Source organism: Periophthalmus magnuspinnatus, chromosome 6, assembly GCF_009829125.3.
Source record: "Periophthalmus magnuspinnatus isolate fPerMag1 chromosome 6, fPerMag1.2.pri, whole genome shotgun sequence".
In the NCBI taxonomy this organism is placed as follows: domain Eukaryota; kingdom Metazoa; phylum Chordata; class Actinopteri; order Gobiiformes; family Gobiidae; genus Periophthalmus; species Periophthalmus magnuspinnatus.
In genome coordinates, this window is record NC_047131.1 from 27,238,377 (window position 1) to 27,263,372 (window position 24,996).

General features: G+C 40.7%; 1 protein-coding gene across 1 annotated transcript in view; it reads left to right on the plus strand.

The window, feature by feature from the left end:
- The first annotated feature begins 358 nt into the window (after nucleotides 1-358).
- LOC117372357 (protein O-mannosyl-transferase TMTC2) overlaps nucleotides 359-24,996 on the plus strand; it is a 104,418-nt gene continuing 79,780 nt past the window's right edge. Inside the window, exon 1 of the mRNA XM_033968150.2 lies at nucleotides 359-807. Within this exon, the coding sequence (XP_033824041.1) occupies nucleotides 725-807 (83 nt within the window). The 5' untranslated portion in view covers nucleotides 359-724. The remainder of the gene's footprint in view (nucleotides 808-24,996) is intronic.

Genomic DNA, 24,996 nt, shown 5'->3' on the forward strand with positions numbered 1-24,996 from the left:
GCAGGGCGCATGCGCAGAGGAGCTTGTACTAACCACATGCGCTCGTGGATCACAACAGCGTTAAGTTGAAAAATAGAGGACAAAGCAGAACGGAAGTGTGTCAGATTAGACAATAAATAGCCTATAACCTCGCTCATGTTTGGAGTAATAACTTTGATTAAGGTTTAGTCAATCTACAGGGTTAAGATTCTCCCTAAAGTCAAAGATCCAACTACATCTTATCTTTGTGAAACTCGCCGCAGCGCATGAGCTCATATTAAAGTTTGTTTTATTTTGTAAGGCAATCAGGATGTGTTGAGTGGCACTTGGGATCACTTGACGTCGCTCCAAATCACGACGTTCATCCCGGAGCAGCGGCGGAGCGTCAGAGCTGATGATCCGCTGCGAGGAAGCGGCGGTGTGCGTCCGTGCGTGCGTCTGGCTGTCACACATCCAGTGAACAGACCGGTGCGTGGAGGAGACTCGCCCCTGTGCGTCCTGTCCACCGCACACAGCGTCTTCTCTTCTCTGATCATGGGTTAGAAATGCGCGCAGCCCTCCATGGATTATCCACTTTGCGCGCTCCGGAGAGGAACATGATGGGGGACTTGTTTTCGCGGACACATCCTGACAAAGAGGGACACTGAAAGGGAACGCTGCTCCGGGTTTGGCTCCGTGTTGCTTCTGCGGGTTCTGTAGCCTAGTTTTGTTTTGTAATTTGGCGGAGTTTTTTGCAGTTGTAGAGATGTACGCGGAGTTGGTGTGCAGCGCCGTGGCTCTGCTCCTCTATGTCAACACACTGGGCGCTGATTTCTGCTACGATGACAGGTACGTACTGGGATGAATGAGACACATCTATCCACTCACACACGTCGTCTCCAGCGGGCAGTGTGGCTCCTGAGTCGCCCATAGACCCGCGCGTCTGACCGGGAATAATAAGTACCGTCGTTACGCGCGTCATTCATTAGGAGAACTGTACAAGAATCCACGCGTGCACTCTCCAGGCTGTGTTTCTTTCTTAATCTAAGCTAAACTGTCGTGAGGAACATAGTGTGCAGGCTGATTGTGATTTTATTAATTAGTCTTAGATAAATAAGTTACATTTTTGTTGCATTTTATGTCTTTTTCCTTTTATCATCATTTATAAAGCTAATGTGGCATTCTTTTTTTAGTTGAAATGCCTTTTGCAATGTATAAATGTAATGTTAGTCTGGTGCATAATATTTGTAAATAAGATTCAGTGCTTCTGGGATGTTTCAGTACCTCAAAGTTTTCCAAATGTGGAGTTTCATAAAGTTTTGGGGGTAAAGTAAATAGATTTCTGCAGAAAAGCTTTACTGTGGTATCGTGAAAAAGCCTCCTTATGTTCAGTAATGTGGAAGTTTGAACACTTTTTGTCTGTTTTAAAAGTAAACTCTTTGGAGATGGTGTTTGGAGAGGAGTGTGGTGCATTTGTAGACTACTCAGAGATGGTCTGTGAATCTCGAATGGCTGAGCAGCGGTCATTGCCTCCAGCTCCTTCAGTGTTTGCTCAGATAGGTCAGTGCGTCACCCGTCTGCTGCCATATAGATCATTAATATAAGGCTGATGTATCCAGACGGAGTGACCTAGTATTTGAACACAGCTCTGAGTGCAACCGCTCCTTGTCAACTCCCCTAACTCTATTTACATTGGCGTGGAAAGGCTCGCCAATGTGATTTTCTTATCTCCTATTTGTTCATCGCAGTTTCGCTTTATAACAAATACAAAAAGCTTCCTCAAATCCCTGAACTCTGAGCTAAACCACATTAATTTACTGCAATTTTGTCTGCTGACCCCTCAATTAAAAAGGCGCTCTATTAAAACTGACTCAAAACATTCACATTTTTTTATTATTTTGTTGTTCTTTTTACTTAATCATTACTTCACATGCAGATGCTGGTATTCTCAGTGAGTCATGGAGGCATAGGCAAAGTCAAAACCAATCCCCTTTTAATTTTACTTTCATTCTTTTGGGATACCTCACGTAACTCAACAATAGATTCCCACATCACGGTCGCCTGATTCTCTTCTACGACGCTGCATGTAACACTTCCTTCTCCGCTTGCTTCCCGAGGCCTGATGCTTTTATTGAGCTGGATGGCTGCCCTGCCGTAGCTCCTTGTGCTTAGGTCAGATAATTCTGTTCCTCCCAAACATGGTGTGGTTTGTCCATAAAGCTGTCAGGGAGGAGAGACGTCAGCGGCTCAGCCAAAGAGAGGATCACAGTTCCAACGAAAGAGACGAGACGCCAACGAATTGTTAACACGTAATTTATCACTTTAAGACCAGGCTTGCACACGCGTTGGACGTTTTCACTATACAACATGATTTTGGTAATTGCGCTCTGTTTGTCATTCAGTCTTATCTCTCTTTACCACTGCACGTTTGGTTCAGACTTATAATTAGCAGCTGTCTCCTGTACTCTGTGGTTTCACCCGAGGAGAGAAATAATTTGGAAAAGTTGTGAGAACTCATTTAACTTGCTAATGCTGTGGCTGTGTGTGCCGTGCTAACACTAATGGGACACGGTTGTGGGGAAGACGTTGGCGAAAAAGTAATTGTGTGAATGCAAATAAATCAACATGAGGCCAGCAATGAATCTGACCTTATCCCTCCACAGACGCACTAATGGTGACATGCAGTCCAAGTGAAAAAACATTTTATTTTTCATCAGTTCATTAAAAAAAAAAAGTTTTGACAGTGTTTTGACCGAACGGGATCATTTTTGAGAGTAATAAAAGTGCACATTTACCGTTTATTGTTGTTAAATGTCTGGATAAATCGAGAATTCTGTCAGGAACGGCACCTGGCTGAAAAAGTTTGTGTGAAATTAACATGGAAACAATATTGCAGTGACCGTGCAACATTTCCACAACAGGCAAAAACTAATGTCCCCTTATATGTAGCAAATGTATGTGTAACCTTCAGTCTTATCATCTCTCTTAGTTAAACAGTGACCTTATCCTTGTTTACATTCATAGCAAACAAATCTGTCCTGGGTCCACAAAGATAAAAAGTCAATGTTTACAGTGAAAACGTTGTCCCTTAGCCTGTAGAAAGAACTGTACTAAGCACTTTTACACCTCACAGTCGTTCGGTGCCCCTCCCTTCATAAAGAGCGGCTGTGTGGAAAAGCAGCCGTATCGCCCTGGGGAGCGTTTTCTTTGCTCCCCTGGTCGCACTCATCATCAGAGCACACACAGCTCTGACACTTGCGCTGGAGAATGGGAATCATGCTTCATATATTTCATATCTGTGGTTCGCTCTAATGCACAGTTAGAGCCTATGGAAGCACAGCGAGAACTGTCTGATAAGAAATACACTCCAATAAACTCTGAGAGGCCAGGAGCAGAGAGACAGGTGGAGTAGGTATGTGCCAGGCCTGTACAATTTTAGAAATACAATTAATTTTTCTGTCAAGTATTGAGATTAGATTCGCAATTTATGGTTAAAAAGTTGAGTTCTGTTCAGAGTTCACCTTGGCAATGACTTTGAAACACTGAAATATGAAGTGATTAAGTAATACAAGAATCCCATACATGTTTGTAGAAGTCTAAGCTACGGATACAGCAAGATTTGTTGATTATAAAGACAGTATATTTTTGTTCTTGCAGAGTGCATTTAATATCAGAACAGTTGAAGTTTTTGTGATAATCGCTCCAACTTAAATTGCGATTTCGATTCAATTGCAATATATCGTTCATCAGAGGAAATGTAAAAACTGGACCACAAAATATTTGACAGCCGCTGCTTTAAAATAACTCCCTTCAAAAATGCGTATAGGCGCCATTCTTCCCAAAGACTCTAGTGATCGTAACTTACCGCCTCTGTCAACACCTGGCAGATTTTCCAGTTGAAAACAATACAGTCCTATAGCCAAGCCCATGTCAGATCCACCTTCCTCACTGGTTTTGTGGATTATTGTTCCTTGTCGGAGTGTGATGAATGTGAAGCACAGGTCGCACATCATTTCTCAGGCCTCGTGTCTGGGCTGCAGTTGAAGGTGAGGAGTGTGAAGGAGCAGGTCTGGCTGAAGGACAGGGCTCTCCTCTGGCACCGGTGCATGATTTATGATGCTCAGACAGTGGGACTACTCCGTGCCCTGAAAGCTTTATTAGCTACAGTAAGTTGCGGTCATGGAAACGGAGCTGAACGCCGTGCGGTGATGTGGCCCGGCGTGAGGCTCAATGTGATGAAGGCGAAGAAGCCGCACACCGCCTATGGGATTACTAACTCTACTGATAAAAAATTACGTTGTTTTATTTTTCACATCAAATAGTTGTAAAATTGTCCATCGGGGACCGTGCAGACGCCAGATGTCATCATTTAGCTTACGAATAAATTGTTCAAAACTTTTATCGCAGCTGTGGTGAAATTTGCAAAAGTTAGATTTATTTATTTTTGTTTTTAAATATAAAAACGTGCTATAAACTTTGAAATCTTTGTTTTTCTTTGGACTGTTTTTGGAGCCACAGTAGCTCCGTTGGTAGAGGTTGGCAAGCTCGAATCCCGCTCTTGACGTAAAAAAAAAACAAAACAAAACAACAAAAAACATCATTGGTGGACAGGTTGGAAGTGCGATTACAGCTCCAACAGACGAATGCTGTCGTGTCCTTGGGCAAGACACTTAACCCACCTCGCCTCCAGTGTCTGTGTTCACTGTTGTTCGATTTTGTGTGTGAATGGGTGAGTGGTTCCTTGATGTAAAGTGCTTTGAGCGCCTAGAATGTGGAAAAGTGGTTTATAAGTGTGATTATGTGTGACCATTTAGATGCTCCTTTTGTAATAACACGTGGGACAAAATATCATAATTCTGGTTTAATTATCATAAAAATGGTTTCCCTGTATGTTTAGGGACACATTATATTTTCTGTTTTCCGTTCATCATTGCAAAAAATATGTTTCATGTAGGTCTGTCACGATAACAAATTTTGAAGTGCGATATTTTGCTGAAGTAAATATGGACGATAAATGATAATATTGAAATTAATTTACGCCACTGACACAATAGCCCAAGAGCAGATTTCAATAACAAAAACTATTCTAAATGTACAGTATTGTAAAAAAAATAAAAAAATAAATACAAAATCATGAGCTGCAGTAAATAAATAACAGAATGAAACACTTTTTTAAAACTTTATTTCTGTTGATTTTTTTTTTTTTACAGAGAATTTCAAAACATACAAATACCAACAATGTAAATCTGAACAACTCAACAAAAGTCTGGAGTTACAGATTCTCATTTATACATGTATTTGAATGTACTATGTTATTTTAGTGGTGTCATTCTACTTTTTTTCCCCATTGTTCATCATATTTATACCCTTTCAGTTTAAGATTGTATGTTATTCTTTCCACAATCGTAATCCCGTCTCGTTGTGTGGGTGGATCCGGTTGTAAAAACACTTAAGTACTTAGTTTACATCTGTAATGAGTTATACAAGTTATTAATTCAACATTTTACGGCTTAAATCTTCAATCTAAACCAAAATTTCCCAGTAGTACATAATCGAGACAGGCCTAGTTTCATGGCTTTTTACCGCAGCTAAACAGTAAACACTCCGTACCTGACACAGCGTCTTTCAATGCTGTTCATGCTATGGTCTGCGCTAAAGGCTGTTTACCATTGTGGTTATGTCCAATGCCCATGGGCGGCTTCTGCACAGTCTGGATATCTCTGTTTTTTCCCCCAAATCCCGTCTCTCCCTGTGCCCTGTAATTACGGTCCTGCCTGCAGAGACACTCTCACGACATGGTTTCCTACAGACCGAACTCCTCCTCTGCCTCTCTTTCCTCGTTTCTACCACTTTTCCTTCCAACACTAACCCCCTGAAGTGGTCCAGGCCTCCAGCTCTCATCAGCCGGTGACTGCCTCCAGATGGTCTCATTTGGTGGTGAGCAGTGAGCAGCGACAGTCCCAGAACGCAGTGAGGACAGGAAGCCACGGTTAAAAGAGAATCCCAATGATTTGCTTAGATTTGCGAAGACTTAACCCTGCTGACACTAGTAACCACTGGCTTTCTGACAAACGGAAGTGCGTCTTACGTTAATTGTTTTTTTAAATTTAATGTTTTATCCTTTAATTTGAAGATTGGATTGTCTACACGCACCAAGGGAGTTAAATCTCTTGGCAGGAATGGAAGAAGATATGGAAGAGGCATTTTGCCCGTCTTGCTCATAGATATTCTTTAATGGCTGTTACGTTCTATACGCCCGGTGCCAATTTCACACGATTGCCAAAACTGTATTATCCCATTAAACTACAGAAAAGAAGTCGTTCAAGTAACCTTTCTTTCTGTACTAGATTATGGAGATATAATATACATGCAGACTTTGGGCTCCACTTTGAAACCTTTAGATTTCTTTAGCTCAAGCCCTTCGTTTCATAACAGGTGATGAATTTAAAACCCATCACCACTCTCTATGGACGGCGCCCATGAAAAAGAGAGTCTGAGTGCTCTCATTGGGTTCTCCCGTTATAAATCCATCCATTTTATCGTAAGTGATCTGGACAAAGTCTGACGAACAACCACTAATTCTCGTTTTTTTTGAGTGAGTCGCTATTTTCACCCTCCCCACAATTTGAAAGACAGGCCTGCCTTTTGAATGATGAGACAGTAGAGTTTTGCAAGGGTTTGGTTCATATTTGGGTCAATAGAAAACAGCTGACATTCTGCTGTCTTCTCCCTGCCGTTTTTGGACTCTTATCTAAGCCTTCATTATGCAGCTTATTGAATTTCACCTCCTGGACTTCTTGGCCTTTTGTGTTGGAATCCCTACGGTTAGGGTTAAGGAAGCAAATCTGCAGTTTATTGGTTGTCCCTCACATTGAAAATATTCCCTATGAAAATCAAAATCCTGGATTCCGCTACATCCCAGAGTGAACCTACTTTTTCATCATCCATTTTTGGTCAGCAGGTTTACGGGCTTGTCTTTCAGCCCTTGAATGGAAGGTAGCTGGTGCTTTGATGTTCTGATATGAAGAGCAGTATCCTGTCTTAAACTGCAATAAACGCAAGGTCAATCTTGTATAACTGGATGCATAACATTTAGGAATTTTCGAAGAACCAATAAGAAAAGCAATCCCCAAAGTAAACAGGTGCCACTTCTTTAGTTTCAGTAGTAAATTCAGATAAAGGAAAGTTGCTGTTTCATACTAACTAGTGGCAATTTTATTTTTGAAAGGAACAATTAACAACAAGAAGAAGCCATGCACCATGATACAAAGTTTAGTGCTGTAGTAAATGTATTTTCACACAGTACACCTGCACATGCGCTGCCTCTGACCTCTGAGCAGGTTCAGACGCAGATGTTGTCTAGACTCCTTTGATACGCGCTCCATATATCAGACCCAAATACTTGAGGAATGCTCCCATGACCTGATATGGACTTGATCAGACAGTGTGGAGCTCCCAGATTCTCTTTGATTCATGGAGCTGTCTTTAGCGGAGTGAAACTGAATAGGTCTACGTGTTCTTCACTCCAGGTGTCGGCTCTAGCGCTGATTGTCATTTGTGATACTCTGGTACAGTTTCCCCTGGCCTTTATGACTCTGAGGGGCTGAGAATGTGCAGTTTCATGCAGGGATTGATGGAAAGGCACCAGTGCTGTGACCAGGTCAAGACAAACTGCTAAAGCTGCATGAATCAGTCTGTGATGCTCTGTAATCACTTGGGCTGGTGCAGTGCAGTGGGAGCGGGCCATATGTAGCCTACAGTTTATATATGGGTTAGCTACCAGGTGCTGGACTGACGCATTAAAGATATATTACTTTATATAAGTACTTAGTTTGTCTTTTCAATTAAAGGCCAAAAGATTATCTCTTAATACTTTATGCCAGCAGTGTGGTCTTAGGTTACATAGAGTCATTGATGCGTGTAGCAAATGGCTCAGGATAATACACCATCAGCATTGAACTCGGCAGCAATTAATTTAAGTTATGGCTAATAGTGCAGTTTTAAAGCAGTATTTAGTCAGTTTTCTGACAGAGGCAAAACGACATCTCCGTGGAGAATAGAAGGTTTTGGCTGCTCCACTGAAAAATGAAATATTGCTCTTTTTCAGTATATTTACATAAAGCAACTTATAACTCTAATATGTAACAAATACCATTGACACTTAAAAAACACAACATTGTAACGTAATGTGCAGTATATGTATGAGTATTTGACTTATCACTGCGCAGTCCTCAATCTGCACCCTCAGATCTACAGGCAGCATGCTCCTCCAGGTCCCCCCCCCCACCACCACCACCACCACCACCACCACCACCAGGCTCCGTACAATGGGGACCGAGCCTTCAGTTCAGCTGCACCGCGACTGTGGAAGTGCCTCCGTGCCCAGCTGAGAGCCACACAGAGCCTGGACTTTTTAAAGCTAATTTAAAGACCTTTTTATTTAGAAAAGCTTACTGCTGATGTTTTTAGTTTTTAGCAATTAGTATTTTAATGTTCTTTTATTGTAGCACTCTGGGATTTTTTTTATTTTTTATTTTTATTATTATTAAGTTTATGTTCTACTGTCAGATGATTTGACTCCTTGGGGCTCAGTTATTAATGGGTCTAGAAAAGGGTTTGAATTTGGAGGCTGATACTGTCTGATGGGCCTTAATCTGTGGCCACTGTGCAGCTCTGGTCCCTCCTCATGTTAATGGGATTAACAGGTCTGCGGATGGAGGTGGGGGTACCGTGTAAACAGAGACTTTATCATGGTATTAGCCCTGATCCTATGATTCAAGAACAGGAGATGGTTATGCCACTGTCAGGCGACTCCGGGGTCATTGGCTTTGTCCATTGTGTGAGAGACGCTGTGTGGTCTCTGTTCTCCCACTGAAGGAGGTCATTTGTTCAGCCACACAAGGGAATCAAGTGCCCTCTGCTGTGGCTTGTTTAGGACTATAATCATTGAGCTCACTTAAAAAATGCACATTTTGTTGTGACGGTAGTTCAGTTGGTAGAGCGTTTGTCCACAGAATTGGAAGGTTGGTGGTTCGAATCGTGCTCAGGTTGGCGGACTCCTTCTCCCACAGATGAATGCTGTCGTTGTGTCCTTGTCCTTAACCCATCTTGCCCCGAGTGTCGATGTCTACTGCTGTATGAACGTATCTGTGAATGAGACTGTAAAGCGCTTTAACTGCCTTGAAGTCGGCAAAGCGCTTACAAAAACTTACCCATTTAACGTATAGTTCAAACCGTCAGAGCTCATTATCACTTCCCATGCTCTGATCGGCCTGAGGAAGTCACATCATCACACAGTCGAGGATTCACAGCTAAACTAACAGAAGCCTCAATCTGATATTCTGAATATGCAAAACCTTTCGTGGGGTATAGATGTAAAGCTGCCAGTCGTGACACATGGGAAATGTAGTGTGACAAGTTACAGAGATTGTGGACTCCAGCCATTAACTCCTGCCAAGTGTGCATAATGGGAGCCATATTTAATCTTGGTAATTAGAGCGTAATAAGGCATAAGGCATAGTATAGTTAGCGTACGTCAGAGAAATTTTGACTTTTTCAACACTTTTGTTTTAGAAAGAATACTTTATTTTTTATTTTTAACTGTTTAATTTAGATTCTGAACCCTAAAATGTGAACTGTATAGCCACTCCCTTCATTCACAAATTCCAGTTCCATGTTGTTGTTGTTTTCTTTGGGTTATTCCTCTTGTTTTCTCCACTTGTTGCATAAAACCAAACTTTCCAGCCTTTTCTCCAGTATACACAGAAGTAAATTAGCAAAAGATATTCTCTGTCATGTTTGGCCCCGTTTCCTCCCGAGCTCCTGTGCGATCATCTCCCTGACTTTGTTATTGTTGCGGTTTCAGCGGTTTTCAAATATAATTACAGTATCTCGAATTTCCTAAGTGTGGTTAGGTGATTCAGTTGATGCGGAATAAGTTGTGCTCCTCTGTGGGTAGTGTGTGCCCCCACCTCCGGCCCGTAACCGTGGGATACCAACAAACATCTGCTCTGTGTGTTGTTTGTCTTGCTGCTGGACACTTGCTGTAGGACATACTTTTCAGGGGGAGAGGGGAAATTGGAAGTGATGATACAGGTATACATTGTTTTTTAGTATTCTGCTGCAGATTATTTTTGTTTACAGAGATGAAACTGTCAATGATTTTGTAGCTTGAAGGTCCTATATCACACAAAATTGACTCTTTTGAGCTTTTAGCCATGTTAGAATGTTGTTACCTCATCAAAAACATACCCAGAGTTGTTGGAATAACCCTTTATTATTAGTCTGTCTGCATCTCCAAAGCCCCAAATGCTCTGTTCCAACTTCTGATGTCATTAAGTGGTAGTTTTCAAGTTAACAGCTGCCTTTTAGCCTTTTGTTCAGTTTTGATTGGCAATTCCAGGGCTGAAATCATCCAAATTCTTCTAATGAAGGTGTATGGAGTTTAAAAAAACATTGGAGCACTTCCTGTATTACCACATGACATCACAAGGTGGAACAGAGTGTTTTCTGTTCAAAAAAGAAGAATTAAAAGCCTAAATATGCAGGGTTTGTGTGTTAAACATGAGTAAATGAAATAAAATACAACTCTGGGTATGTTTTCGATGAGGAAACAGCATCATAACATACATCAGAAAATAACGTAATACGGGCCCTTTAAATTGTCGCTCTCCAGCTTCTAATAGCTACATTCGCCCTCTGTTCCTTTTAAAAGAACAGCAAAGGGCAGCCATGTCTTCTTAATTGATACTGTGGCACCTTGGGAATTCATTGCGTGGTTTCAGTGCTCAGCAAAAAAAAGAAAAGTGTATGCCACCCTCTGGAACACCAGCTTATTACAACCAGTACCCAGAGTCTAGCCCAGGTTCTTACAGGAGCTTAAATTAAGAAAATACCCACCGCACTCAAACGCAACTCTTGCCAAGACGTCCCATCAGGCAGCCACAGCCACAGTCACAGCACAGGGCAGGAGCTGAATGAGATCCAGGGGTGTAATCTCAGCCGGAGGGGCTCTGCGCTAAAGGCCTGTGTGGGATTTGAAAGAAGGAAACAAGATATCTTCAAGTGCAGCGCCGTGACTTCTGTTTTCCATCGTTGCTGAGTTACACCTAAGACGCAATTATAATAAATCAATCAATAGAGGAATGTTGCATGAAAACATTCGCAAACAAGTAATTGAAAACATTATGCTTTAGTGTTTAAAACATGAGAGAGGCCGCTTTTGTAACAGTATTTGGCACAAGACAATGATCTCGGTTGGCTGAGTTTGTATAAAATCAAGTCTAATTATGGTGAGACACTGCAGGTAAATAGGAAAAATCTTAAATTTAGAGATATCAATTCGAATTGTTTCCGTTTTGCTAATTTGTCATGTAAAAATAAGGCATTTTATCTATGAAAATGGCTGAAATTGCACCTATTTGGAACAGAAAGAGCTGGTTTTAATTTCTCGGTTCATATTGTAATGATCTTACATTTTCTGTTTAGTTCAGAGTTGACACCTTTTGTTGGTCTTGTAGTTCTTGTTGTACTTGTTTGTGTTGTTAATGTAACCGCTTTTGTGTGTGACATTTGGTTGCTACGCCAACAAGTTAATGTGATGGTTTTACTCATAAGTTACTGGGTGTTTTTGGAGACTGGCTCTAGTGAGTTGAGACTGCTGCTGTTTTGCTCTGGTTTTGGTGTGGTTTATGGCCTACAGTAGTGCGTGAGTTCAGAAAATGAGCAATGAGAAGAAATTTGTTGTGTTTTCTTGCACCAGAATGCTACAATATTGTTGAGGCAAGGCAAGGCAAGTTTATTTGTATAGCACAATTCGTACACGAGGTAAATCAAAGTGCTTTACAGAATTAAAGACATTAAAATCACAATACAACAAATCAAAACATAAATAATCACTAATAATTATCATAAGATTAACATTAAAGGAGAAGAGTGCAGAATAAAAACCTTTCAGTCATATGCACAGATAAACAGAACAGTTTTGAGCCTGGATTTAAACATGGCCTGGCTCACATCTTCAGGAAGAATGTTCCAGGTTTTAGCTGCATAAAACTAAAACACTGATTCTCCATGTTTAGTCCTGACTCTGGGCACCAGCAGGAGGCCGGTCCCTGAAGTCCTCAGAGTGTGAGATGGTTCATGTGGCACTAACATGTCGGAGATGTACTTTGGTGCTAGGACATGAAGATAATTGTTCACAAGCAGAGCTGCTTTTAAGTCTTTTCTTTGAGCCACAGGAGCCAGTGCAGAGACCTGAGCACAGGACTTATGTGCTTGTACTTCCTGGTTCTAGTCAGGGCCCGAGCAGCAGTGTTGTGGATGTACTGCAGCTGTGTTAACTCTTGTTTGGAGAGGCCAGTGAGCAGGACTTTACAGTAGTCTAACCTACTGGAGACAAATGCATGGATAAGTTAAGACATTACATATTAAAAATGTGTGATTTTTGGATATCTAATTTACCATTTGATTTTTTTTTTTTTTTTTTCCAGTAAGATCTAGTTTAACCAATGACTCACCTCGATAAATTTCACCTGGATGGTCGGTGCTGATGCAAGACACTGGGGAGTCTAATCAAGCGTGGTGTAAAAATGTGGCTAATGCAGCTCGTCGTGGCTGGTGCTGCAGACAGCCTGACATCTCTGCAGACACTGAACAGCTTGTGTCGTGTTGGATTTCACTTGCACATCCAGCTCTGCAGCCTCTCTCTCTTCCTCTGCCATAATGCATAACTTCACATGAGACAGATTGATGGGGCTGTGACGGTTCGCTGAGTTGCGTTCACTGCTTTGTTTGGGCTGAGCGTTGAACCAAACTATCTGCGGCCGTACTGTTTCCCCACATCACTGACCTTTGCATGTGTGACTTTAACCCCTTGTGGCGATTCCAGCGAGCGAACTCTTCCTCTTCAGCGGGAGATGGACACACACTGTTGACTTGAGTTTATTTTCTGATCTGTAAAGGAAGTTTAGCTTGGACGAAAGTGAAGTGTGCAACTGTTTTGGCCTGAGCGACTCTCAAGGTTTGGTGAGATCAGAGTCTTGACAGAATAATGAGAGTTTAAAAATGTGCGCTCAAGAAAAATAAATCTCTATGCTCTAATTTGGGTTTTTTTTTAAGAGGAAGTGACTGAAAAGTAATTTAGGGTCTCACGGGATCCACTGTCCATTGTTCTATTATAAAAACCTGATTTCTAAAGTGTGCTCGTGATTGCTTTGGGTTTTCTCAAAGCGATCATGTGTTGTCTGCTTGTATTGGACTGATATTAGCCGCAGACAGTTACGAAACATTTACCTGACGAGACTTTAAAAGACACAAACCTCAGACCTCCCAGAAGATCCCAACATGGCCACTCAGTACATTCTCCTCCACCACATATAAAAAAATCTTCATTGTTTCAATCAGGAATAACGTTATAAACCCATCTGTCTTCAGTGTTGGCGGTGACCTGTACTGAAACTATTTTTAAACAATCTGTCAATCAAGAACCACAAATAAGCTCCATTTGCTTAGAAATGTCAGTCTTAGAAATGTTGTTAGCCTCGAGCTCATAGTTAATCTGTTCAGTGAGGTGTGTGTCATCTTTGAAAAGGTGAAAGGTATTTCTTACAGTTAACCACGTACACTATTACATTAAGTCTGCATACCCCTATTACGGCGTACAGTGTTACGGTGCAAACTATGGCTTTGTCCGAATGTCCCCCCTAGCCCTTAACCCCTACATAGCCCCTCACTCATTCACCGAGCGCAAAATAGAATCTACACATCAACCTGACGGCAAAGCAATCAAGTGTCTCAAACAAAAGCAGTTAAATTAGCAACACATAAACACAAGAACAATACAAGAACAATAAAAGGTGTGAACTCTGAGCTAAACCCAAAAAAGTTTAGAAGAAAAAGCAAGAAAAGGGGAGAGAGTTTTCTTCGTTCACTGCCTGTCTCGTTTCACATATTCACATGACAGGAGGCCAGCGCATCCTACAGAAAACTCGTGTAAACCGCTCACATTATCAGGCCTGAGGTGCAGATAGAATAACTGTAGGTCCTCCCTGTGCTTCTGCTTCATTATTTAGCGCAGTTTGAAACATTTGCTAATGCGCTCCCCCTGTCACTCCCGGTGATGGATGGTCCTGATGACTCCCTCATGACAGCTGAGCTAATGCAGCTGAGCCCGCGGGTGCTGCCTCTCCGGTTCTCTCCTGAGACCTTATTGTTTGGACAGAATGTAGCGCCATCATTATGTCACCTCCAGAACTGCACAGCGGGCTTTACTCTCCTCGGGGACTACAGGCTACTGCTGCAGCCCATTCAAATACTATTGATTTTAGCACCAGGATAATCCACCAGAGTTGAACACAGATGGCTGTTTTTATTAGAGGATAAGGATTTGAATTATTCCTTCCTCTTTGTAAATACATATTCATCTGCAGGGTTCAGGCCATAATGGGAGTTAAATATGACTTGTAGGCTGCTTATTACCTGCAGAGACACAACAGTGGTTAATGGTGTTTATCGCAGTTGGTTGAGTAATTTGTCCAAAAACGTCTATCCGCAAAAAATCATATTGGCAGAGAGAATGTGAGACTTTGTTGCTTTAGGCAGTGGTGTTAAAATGCACAGATCGATGATTGATAGTGGGTGTCAGACTAGACAGAAGACATACCACAATGTGCAGCTGCTTAATGAGCATTTAATTAGCAATAACAATGACTTTTTTATGCTTTGGGATCCAACATTTCTTTTGGATTATATTGTAATGATCTGGTATTTTGTGTTTTGTTCAGAGTTGATCCCTTTGGTTCTTTTTGTAATTGTTTTGTTAATGCGATTGTATTTGTACTTTTGTATGTGACGCTTCAAGTTCAAGTATAGATTCTATTTGTCAGTTTCTGGTCTGCTTTGGAGAGTTGAGAGTTGAGATCGTTGTTGTTTTGTCTTGTTTTGGCGTGGGCTATAGCCTACAGTAGCCCTTGTGTTCAGAAAATACACAACCAGAAGAAATTCGGCAAGTTTCCTTCTATATTTTGTTCTGTGACTTACTTAAACTCATTCTTGAGTATTTCTGCCTGCACTGCGAGTTACTATGTTGGAGTCCTGTTGCTGGACCAGCTCTTTCTTCTCCATAAAGTGCTGCCAGGCTAATGACTTTTCAGTACGCTTTTGAAATGTGTGAGAAATGAGATACGCAAAAGTGTTATGTTATGTAGTGCTAGGTAATAATCGTCATTCATTATTTCATACCATTTAGTTGCACCGACGTTAATACTGTAGAAAGTAAACAGCCAAAAACAAATGTTGCTTTTGTTTTTCCAGATCTATAAGTATTAATCTGTCTGTATTAACAAAAAAGAAACATATCAGTAAATGATATAGATTCCATAATGTTATCTCCAATTAATATCAGTCGAGTTTACAATTGGCTGCAATCGTACTACGCATCTCATAAGGAGGTTTGGTTTTTAGTGAAGCAGATGGGAATCACATTATGCTCTCTCTTCCAGGATAATTCCACTATAAATCCTCTGGTAAAACTTTAATGATTTGCAGATTTTTAAAGGTTGGACTCCTGGAGTGAGTCATCTGCTTGAACCACACCACAAACCGATCAAAGTATGAGGATATAAAACTCGTGGTCCAAGTCTATTTTTGTAAAGCTACAACTCAGCATTATAAGATCTGTTCTAATTTTGTATAACACCAAAAAAACGAAATATTCTGTATTTTGTAAGCACTTAAATCGCTTGTCACGATGAACCAAAACTGCAGTGTCCAGAATTGGCTTAAACGTACACGTCTTGCAGCGGTTGACATGATTTGTAGAGTCTTTTCATTGCAATCCTTTCAAATTTCCAAGGAGAGAATTTATCTGGCGGTGTAGCGGTAATAATCAAGCGTGTAAAATTCGATTAAACTTTCTATTATTCTGAGTTCATTGCTTGTGTGCTCATGTGGTCCTGCAGTCTGACATTTACAAACCTTGCTTTATTGAAAATTTAAAAAGCTTTGCTCTGGCTGACCCTCATCTCCAAACATGAAAACTCCTTTGCAATTCCTCCCGACGTTTCTGTGGACAAATGCACGAGAAACCGGGGGCGACGGCTCTTTGTTAAACGCGGTGTACCAACAGTCTGTGTGTGAGGAGGCTGTAAAGTAAACAACATCCATCACTACAGAGGGGGAAGTGCGGACGTCTGAGTGCAGATCTGCGGCAGGTGGGAAAGTGTCAGTCCAGAGGAGCTGTGGTGATGGGAGTGGAGCTGGTGCCCACAAACCTCTGGCTTATCCACAAGTCCAGCGCACTGTTAGCTTTGTACTGCAGCCAGGCTTAAATGGAGCGCTGCAATAATGTTTTTCTACACGTTTAACAATAACAATAATTTAGTTTTAGGATACTTGCATGTTATGTATGGATTTATGATAACAATTTCAAACACTATTTTGATGGGAAAAAAATCACCAACTGTGATACTTCTGATACATAAGTGATTATAATTATTATTTTGACAGAATGACATTATATCCCAAATAACAGTAGTTTCATTAATACTGCAGTACAATCAGGACTATTTGGTTTTACACTAGTTCTGATAGACAAAGACAATTCTAAACTATCTGGGAAAGGTCCAACTTTTATGTGACATTGTCTGTATCAGTATTTGTTCAAATTAGCAGTGGTGGAACATAAAATAAAAATAGTAAAGTACATTTTAAAGTATGCTTTTTACTTTTACTTCACTACATTTGCCCTCTGTACTTTATACTCCATATTTTTTGAACAGGACTGAAAACTAAAAGTATTTTTTTTTATTATTGTGTGACACCTGCTGAAAAGGCTGAGGGTTTATTTTTTATATGTTCGTAGTTTGAGCAAAAAAAATGTACAAGTAAAAACAGCTAGGAAAAAATGATTGATTCAGTTGTTTCTGTTGATCAAAATTGACACATTTGAAGCTTTAAAAAGATCTCAAAATCTCTGCAAAATGCTTTTAATTAAGTACATTTTTTCAAGTAATAAAAGTTAAAAAAATTGAGTACTTCTTCCACCACTGCAAATTATTATCTTGTTTCTGTACAAATTTGTAGTATTGATTAGTATCTGGGTATCTATTTTAATTCATTTTTTTGACGCAGGCATTCTAAGCATTCTGCTATGAGACTCTACAGGATTAAAATGCTTGGTGTTTACTGCTGAAGGTTTTTAATTTAAAAGTTTGCATAAAATAGCATAGCAGATGCCAGACGATGTGATTTGTCCCTTTGTTTATTTACACGGCTTTACAGAACTCACTTGTATGCATCACTGTAAGCACTCCATGTGTGGCACGTTTACAGCACAAAGACTGTTTATGTGAACTGGATTTGGGGCTGTTTTATGAGCCCAGCTACAGCAGCAGACTGTGGGCCCAGTCGGATAAATGTAAGATTTATGATCAGGATAAAACACCTGCTCTGTTCTTTACACTGTTAGTTGTTAGAGAATTCACACACCTCAGTCCCGTGCTTATCTAAACGATGGCCTATAGTCGAGAGATTACAGAAGGGAACGGATAATTCTGCTGCAGTGTGCTCAGGGATATAACTGAAAATAGTCCCAGATATAAAGCAATACCTGTCTTATTTCTGAACCGTTATAGGAGTCATCGTTTTCTGCTGTAATAAAGACTAGAACAGGCCTAAAGTTGTGCCCTGTGCTACATTTTTCTAAGTTATAGTGCTGTCAAACACAATTTAAAAACTAAGGAAAAGGCTTGATAGTGTGCACCAGTTCTGAAACCATAATTTTACAACACAGTGTAACATCCAACATAAAATAACAATAGTTTCTTTATCTGTGTAATCCCTCAGTCGTCCAGGTATGATCCATCGTAGAAGAAAAATTCAAATCTGTCAACTGGACAAAAGGTCCCTAGGGAGGTGTTTTGGGCCTGTCTCACCGGGAGGAGGCCCCAGGGGAGAACCAGGACACGCTGGAGGGACTATGTCTCTCGGCTGGCCTGGGAACGCCTTGGGGTCCCACCGGAGAAGCTGGAGGACGTGTCTGGGGTGAAGGAAGTCTGGGAGTCCCTGCTTAGACTGTTGCCCCTGCGACCTGGCCCCGGATAAGCGAAAAGAAAATGGATGGATGGATCAACTGGACAAAAGGTTGTAGTTAACTCCTGCGTTCAGATAGTTATAAAGTGGTGTCCAGCAGTAATCTGACTAGAACTGAAGAAGCAGCTTGGATGAGCAGCAAAACGTCTTCACTCCTACAACTTTTTGTCCAGTTGACAGATTTGATTTTTTCTTTTACTAGTAGTTTCTTTAATATCACTTGGCTACTTGTTCTATGATCTATATAGATGTAGACCATTAATTCAGAGCTGTCCAACTTTGTATTATGTAATTATATTTTGTATCAATACGTGTTTACCTAGATTATAGTTTTTAGTAGATTTTTTTCCAACACAATAAGCTGCATTTTATTACATTACTGCTTTTTGTCCTTTGTCATTTGTTAAAAAAGAACAAAATGATGTCTCTTTGTCTCGTCGTCTTCATACTTTCAATTCGCAGACGGCAGACAGAGATGTGCAGAGGTGGTGTGCAGCCAGTGGCCTCGATAAATCTCACCAGTGAAGTAATAGATTAGTTCAAGTGCTCCCTCTGGTCTTTGAAATGAGACGACAGTTTATCCAGAGGCATAGATGAGCCACAGCACGAGGAATGTGACGAGAAAACCCTCTGCGACCTGCAGCCGGATCAATACAACACTGCACTGAAGAAAGGAACAGCGCTGCTCTTTGTTCTGTGCACTGTGCTATCAACCAAACAATCTGGTACACTGCTACGTATGGGCCTATGGTGTACAAAAACACAACTCACGCACTGCATTCATTTACACGGGACGCTTACATGTTAACTTAATATTGTAGGGTCAAGCCAAGGCTACAAGATGAATAGAAATCAAATCAAAACACAATTTGAATGGGGACAATTGGGAAAAAAAAATCACAAAAGCTGCGATTTTTAACGTACCATTTCCTCCACAAACAACAAAATATCCTGACTTATTCTGCGTAAAAACTGCCAACCCTGTAGTTTAGATCTGTACAAACATGTGATTCTTGTATTAGTTTGTCACTTCATAGGCAGGGGCGGCACCAGGGGGGACTTGAGGGGGCCCTGGCCTCCTGTAGAAGGGCCAGTGCTCCCACATAGCTCTGCAAAAAATGTTTCATAGCACATCCAATCTCGACTAAAAAATGTTCAAATGGAGTGTTCAAGATGTGACTCCAACAAAAAATGATTCCATGTTAGTTTTCATGCATCACTACAGGGGCTAACTACATTTCAACTTGTTTAAAACAGCCAAGCAAACGTGGTAAAGGGAGGGAGTGCGCTCACATCCATATTAAACTCTAAATTAACATGTTAAGTGTTAAGTGAGCGCCCCCATTGAAGAACGTGTAGCTCCTCCAATCAAAAATGTTTGGCACCACCTCTGTACATAAGCCATTTTGACAATACTCCTGCACGAGTTTAAAGAGTGAATTTTGAACAGTATCCTATTATTAAAACACAAATCGCAAATCCGAAAAAAAAGTGTATTAAGATATTTTTTCTAAATCATTCAGCCTAAGCACAAACTTATGAAAACTCTGGATATAGAACCCACACAGTTTACCACAGTGGTGTCCAAACTTTTTTCACCAAGGGCCGCATGATGCATTTAACACAGGTTTGACAGAGCCGTTGTACCTTTAATAAGACTTGGAAGATTATTTTTAGGTCTGCGTCACAATGCAATGTGATGTTATTCAGGTTACAGAGGTAGAATTCCTTCAATTTGTAGTAAAAAATACTTCCTGATTAATTGGGCCAGTTTAGGAAAAGGCATGAGGGCCAACAAATGTTAGTCGGAGAGCCGCATTTAGCCCCTGGGCCGTAGTTTGGCAGTAGTTTTTACCATTTCACTAGATGCCTTCTTTGAAACGAGTACTCTCACTCAGAACACTGTCTATTCCTGTTCACTAAATACATGAGCTCCGGGCGAAGCTTAAATAATTTGTTAGTTCTGTATAAATAATCCAAGTAAATGATGTGAATGACCTTGTAGCTTATTCCTATGGGCTTGTGGTTTGAATTCGTAACCAACTAGACCAGATCTGTTCCACTGTTGTGTAACACTTTAACTTATTTAATTCAAAAAAAGAGTCTTGCAGGATTTCAAGTAATAAAAATTAACGTAAGAGTGTTTCTTTTTGAGGTTTTGCAAGAATTTAAAAGAATTCCTTGGAAAAGAATGTGCTGGAAGGAATAATAGTTGATTTTGCGCCTCGTAAAAGCCTGGGAGCTCACCTCGAGAACTGCTTACAAAAGGTCTACTCTTTCCTACAGCAGCTTATCAGAGTTTTACTACAGTACGGAGGAGGCGTTCTGTCTTTGCCGTGCACTTTATTTTATTCTATTTGTGCACCAGACCACAGTGGTGCTGACAGGGCATCACAAATCTCCCTCCATATCTGTTTTCACACTCACTGGACACTTTAAAGTCTCCCGTTTCTTTGGTGCTTCTGAGCTCAAATAAACGTATAGCGTGACTTGAATTCGTGATGTCTTCTCATGGAATTCACCCCAGTAAAGCTTCCGTTGCTGTGTCCCATTATTGCGTACGGGGCGGTTTTACTCGTGGACGTCTGCTGCTTTGAGGCGTCAGGCAGGAAACGGAGCTAATAGTAACAGATGAGTTCTTTGTTTTGTCCTTGTGTTGAATAGCATGCACCGTCAGAGCCATCAGTTATATTGGCACGAATAGCTGTTAGGAGACAATAGCGGAGAGGGTTGTCACGGTTCTGGTCAAAAAACACAGAAATTTGTCTTGTTTTCTTCTCCAACAAAAACATAAATTAGCACCATCTGAATGGAAACAACACCCCAATTTACTTGCCAAGAATTGAGTATTTCCACATCTAAAACATTTAACGGTCCCATATTGCGCAAAATCCATGTTATGATGCTTTTACCTCCTCAAACAACATACCTGGAGTTGCGCTTTGTTTCATTCACACATGTTTGAGCAACACTGTCGCTCAAAATGCTCTGTTCCACCTTGTGATGTCATGAAGTGGTACTTTCAAGTTACCTTTTATCTCTTCTCTTCAGTAAAGATTGGAATTTCCAGGGCTGAAATGATCCAAATGATTCTAATGAAGGCGAATGGAGTTTAAAAACACAGTCGAGCACTTCCTGTATTGCTGTATGACATCACAAGGTGGAACAGAGTGTTTGAGAGAAGAACTCAGCCTAAATATGCCGGATTTGTGTGTTAAACATGTACGAATGAAACAAAACACAAGTCCAGGTATGTTTTTAATGAGGAAACGGCATTATAACAAATAAGAAAGCAGCATAACAAGGGCACTTTAAATGAAAAGCGTCGCATTATTGATTTAAAGACGTTTGGGTTACACATCTCCATAATGAATCCTTCCTCCTCTGTCAGTGATGTATGAGAGGTCAAAATGGTGTTAAGTCTCTCCACAGAGAAGCACTGACCCTGTCTCAACTCTGTTATCAGGACTCTGACATGAGCACGTTCCCCTTATTTAAGACCCTCTGCTTTGTCCGCACGCACAGCCCAGCCCTCTGTGACCCTCCCGTGAAGTTTTTTGGCCATGGAGTACTTAGATTGAACTTTACTGAGAAGGAGTTTTTTTACTCGTGGTGTTTTAAATGCTCTTTTACCAACAAGTTACGCCTTTAGATTATTCATTGTGCTTTCAAGATCACAAATCAGATTGACACAGTGACTTGAATTGCGTTTAAGCAGAGTTAATAGTTAATGCAGTTTTGTTCGCCTCTGGGCCTCGGTGTGCACACTTTCACTTGCACACGTTCTCATTATCTCCCTGCGTAACGTGAAAAACCCCAGGCAGATGGAGTGATGGAGAGAACTTAAACAACCCCTAAGTAACTTTTTAGTTCTACAAAATCTATTTTAATAATATCTGTTTTAATATTTGATTTTTCCTTTAAAATCCACAATTTCCTCTCGTCTTCTTGTTCTTTGAAAAGTACACATTGCTGCTAAACACACAGTGATGCTGGTATTTCTTTAAAAAAATCCATTTTTACCATCTGCTGGGCGTATTGGAGTTTAATGGAGTTCACGCTGTTTTCTGATCTATGTTATAATGTTGTGTCTTTATCACAAACATATCTGGAGTTGTGCTTTGTATTATTCACACATGTTTAACACACAGATCCTGCACATTCTTCTCTCAAACTGAAAACACTCTGTTCCACCTTGTGATGTCATCATGTGGTAATACAGGAAGTGCTCCACTGTGTTTTTAAACTTCACGCACCTTCACTAGAATCATTTGGATAATTTCAGCCCTGGAATTGCCAATCTCTACTGAACAAAAGGTAAAAGGAGCTGTTAACTTGAAAACTACCACTTCATGACATCACAATGTGGAACAGAGCATTTTGAGCTTTGGAGATGTAGACAGATTAACCCTATAGCGTCAGATGCTATCATTACCAATAGAGCGCGGTTGTGGACTTTCCATTACCGTAACTCAGCAACCTATTGTGTAATCATGTAAATTCAAACGGCGTCTCAAAGCAGAGGCAGGAGGCTCTTTAAATATTTTACTGTCATTACGGTAATCTGCCTCTGTTGTCCCTCAAAGACGACCAATCAGAGCGCAGGTGCAAGTAAAACGCATGTAAAATAGAGGTAGTTGTGTGAAAACATGCAGTACATTCTGATACTTCCTTTAACATGATTTTTGTGGCTAAAAAAGAATAAAAGTCTAGCGAGCTGTAATGGTCTATAGCACATGTGTCAAACTCCAAATGCGGCCCGCCATGTCAATTTATGCGGCCCGCGACAAGGTAAATTTAAATATATGACTGTCTTAAAATGTCAGTTTATCAGGAGTTACGCAGTTACACATATTTTTTATATCTTTGCAAATTTGAGGTGAACCATTTTGCTGATGGGGCCCTCGGTGAAATTGAGTTTGACACCCCTGGTCTATAGTGTGCTCAGTCCTTAAAGGGTTAAATCTCACAAGAGTCAGTTTTGTGTAATATAGGGCCTTTAACAAACCTTGGTAGCTCTTATGATGACTGCTCTTTTGAAGATTTACTCATAAAGGTGTTGACAGGATTTCCATTGTATCCGTCTTCTCCGGTATATCTAATGTGTTGTTTAAGAAATATGAACATTTCTTGTCAAATAGGCCTACATCTCAAATAGGCCTATGTGTTTTTCCTTTCTGTTTGTCTTCTGTGTTTGTTTGAACAGATTGGCGCTGTGGGTTTGTGTGTAAAACGGCGTGTGTCTTTTACGAGGCTGTGATTTCCAGTGAGAGTGCGTTTACAGGCGGATTCCTTCAGGATGAGGCTGGTGCTTTGATACACCAGTCCCACAGTGGCCTCCCCAGTCTTCAGCCTAATGAGCGTCTAACAGGTGGTCCAGCTGAGACTAACTACCAACGCCTGTCAGATGCTCATTTGCTATACTCACAGTTTTGTACTTTCAATTTACTTTTATGGCGTTTCTTCCATCTTCCGTGAGAGCTTGAATCATTGCTTTGGTCGACCGTGTCTCCTCAGTACGCTGAATGGTTATTTTCCAACAGATCTATTAAGTCTGGGAAGTGCAACTGGTTATTTCGGTTTATTTTTAAGGTTGTTGATCATATTTTTCAATGCCAAAACGTGCGGATGGTAAAAGACAAAATTCAAACCTGTCAACTGGACAAAAAGATGTAGGAGTGAAGCCGCTTTTTCAGTTTTGATCAGACGACTGGTGGATACTGCCTTATATCTATCTGAAGGGAGGAGCTAGCTACACTAAAACTGTTGTAACGAACGGCGGATCAAAGTTACAGACTCGGAGTACAGGTTTAACAGATTTTATTGCAAAACAGGATGATGTGACAGCTGGTTGGAGGAGCTGGGAGTATTAGGTAGCTGGGTCGGAGGCTGAGGTGCAAGAAGAGGTGGGTCCAAGAAACGGGATCATGGGGGATGCACTGATGAGAAAACTGGAGGACGATCTGTAACAATCCTCAGCCCCTTTGTACTCTAGAGGTGGAGGCTTGATTGCGGATCGGCTGTAGGTGATGTAGCGGGTGGTGCCAGAGTCTCCGCCCAGCACAGAACACACGAAAAACTCAAATCCTGCCAAAAAACGAATGTACCTATTGTTTACAGTTATAAAATATAAGGCAGTGTCCACCAGAAATCTGACCAAAACTAGAGAATTGACTGGAGAAACGTCTTCACTTCTACAACTTTTTGAAGAATTTGAAGTTTTCTTTTACTATGGATCAAACCTGGAAGACTGAGGGATTACACAGGCAAAATGAGTGGAGTTTTTTCATTCTATCAGTGTCTTCAAGTCCCATTCACATAACGACAGTGAACAGTGCGGGCAAATGTGAGTTCATTCCAGCTTTCAGCGTTTTGATAATGTCTTTCTTGAGTTCGTCCTGACATTGTACCTCTATATCAAGTCAAAGTGCCATGGATCTTTGTTGTTGTCAATATCTCATCTCTATTCATTGACCTACGCTTAATTTAAATGAATCTATCACTGAAGTGTTAACATACAAATCAATAACCATCATCCTCCTCGAGCTGGAGTCAAATCTATCTGTAGTCTATAGAAATTGAATTTTTAATTTTGTCTTTTAGCAAGGGCAAATATGCAGTACCGTACGACCTGGCTGTAGATCAAAGACGATGCTGTGGTTAAATCCATCCATATTTCGCCCATAAAAATAACTTCTTCATTGATTTTGAAGAATAACAACATGAATGTGAATCTATTTAACTTTTGACTTTAAACTACTCCCTTAGCTGTTTCTGTTCGAGGGATATTGACTGTGAATTACACATTAACATTTATACATACAGATAATAATAATAATAATGATTTCTGCTTCTTTTAGATATCATAGTTTGTTAAAATCTGTAAATATGTGCATAAAACTCCCCTATATGAAAAAAAACAACCTCTCCCTGGGATTATAATTAAAG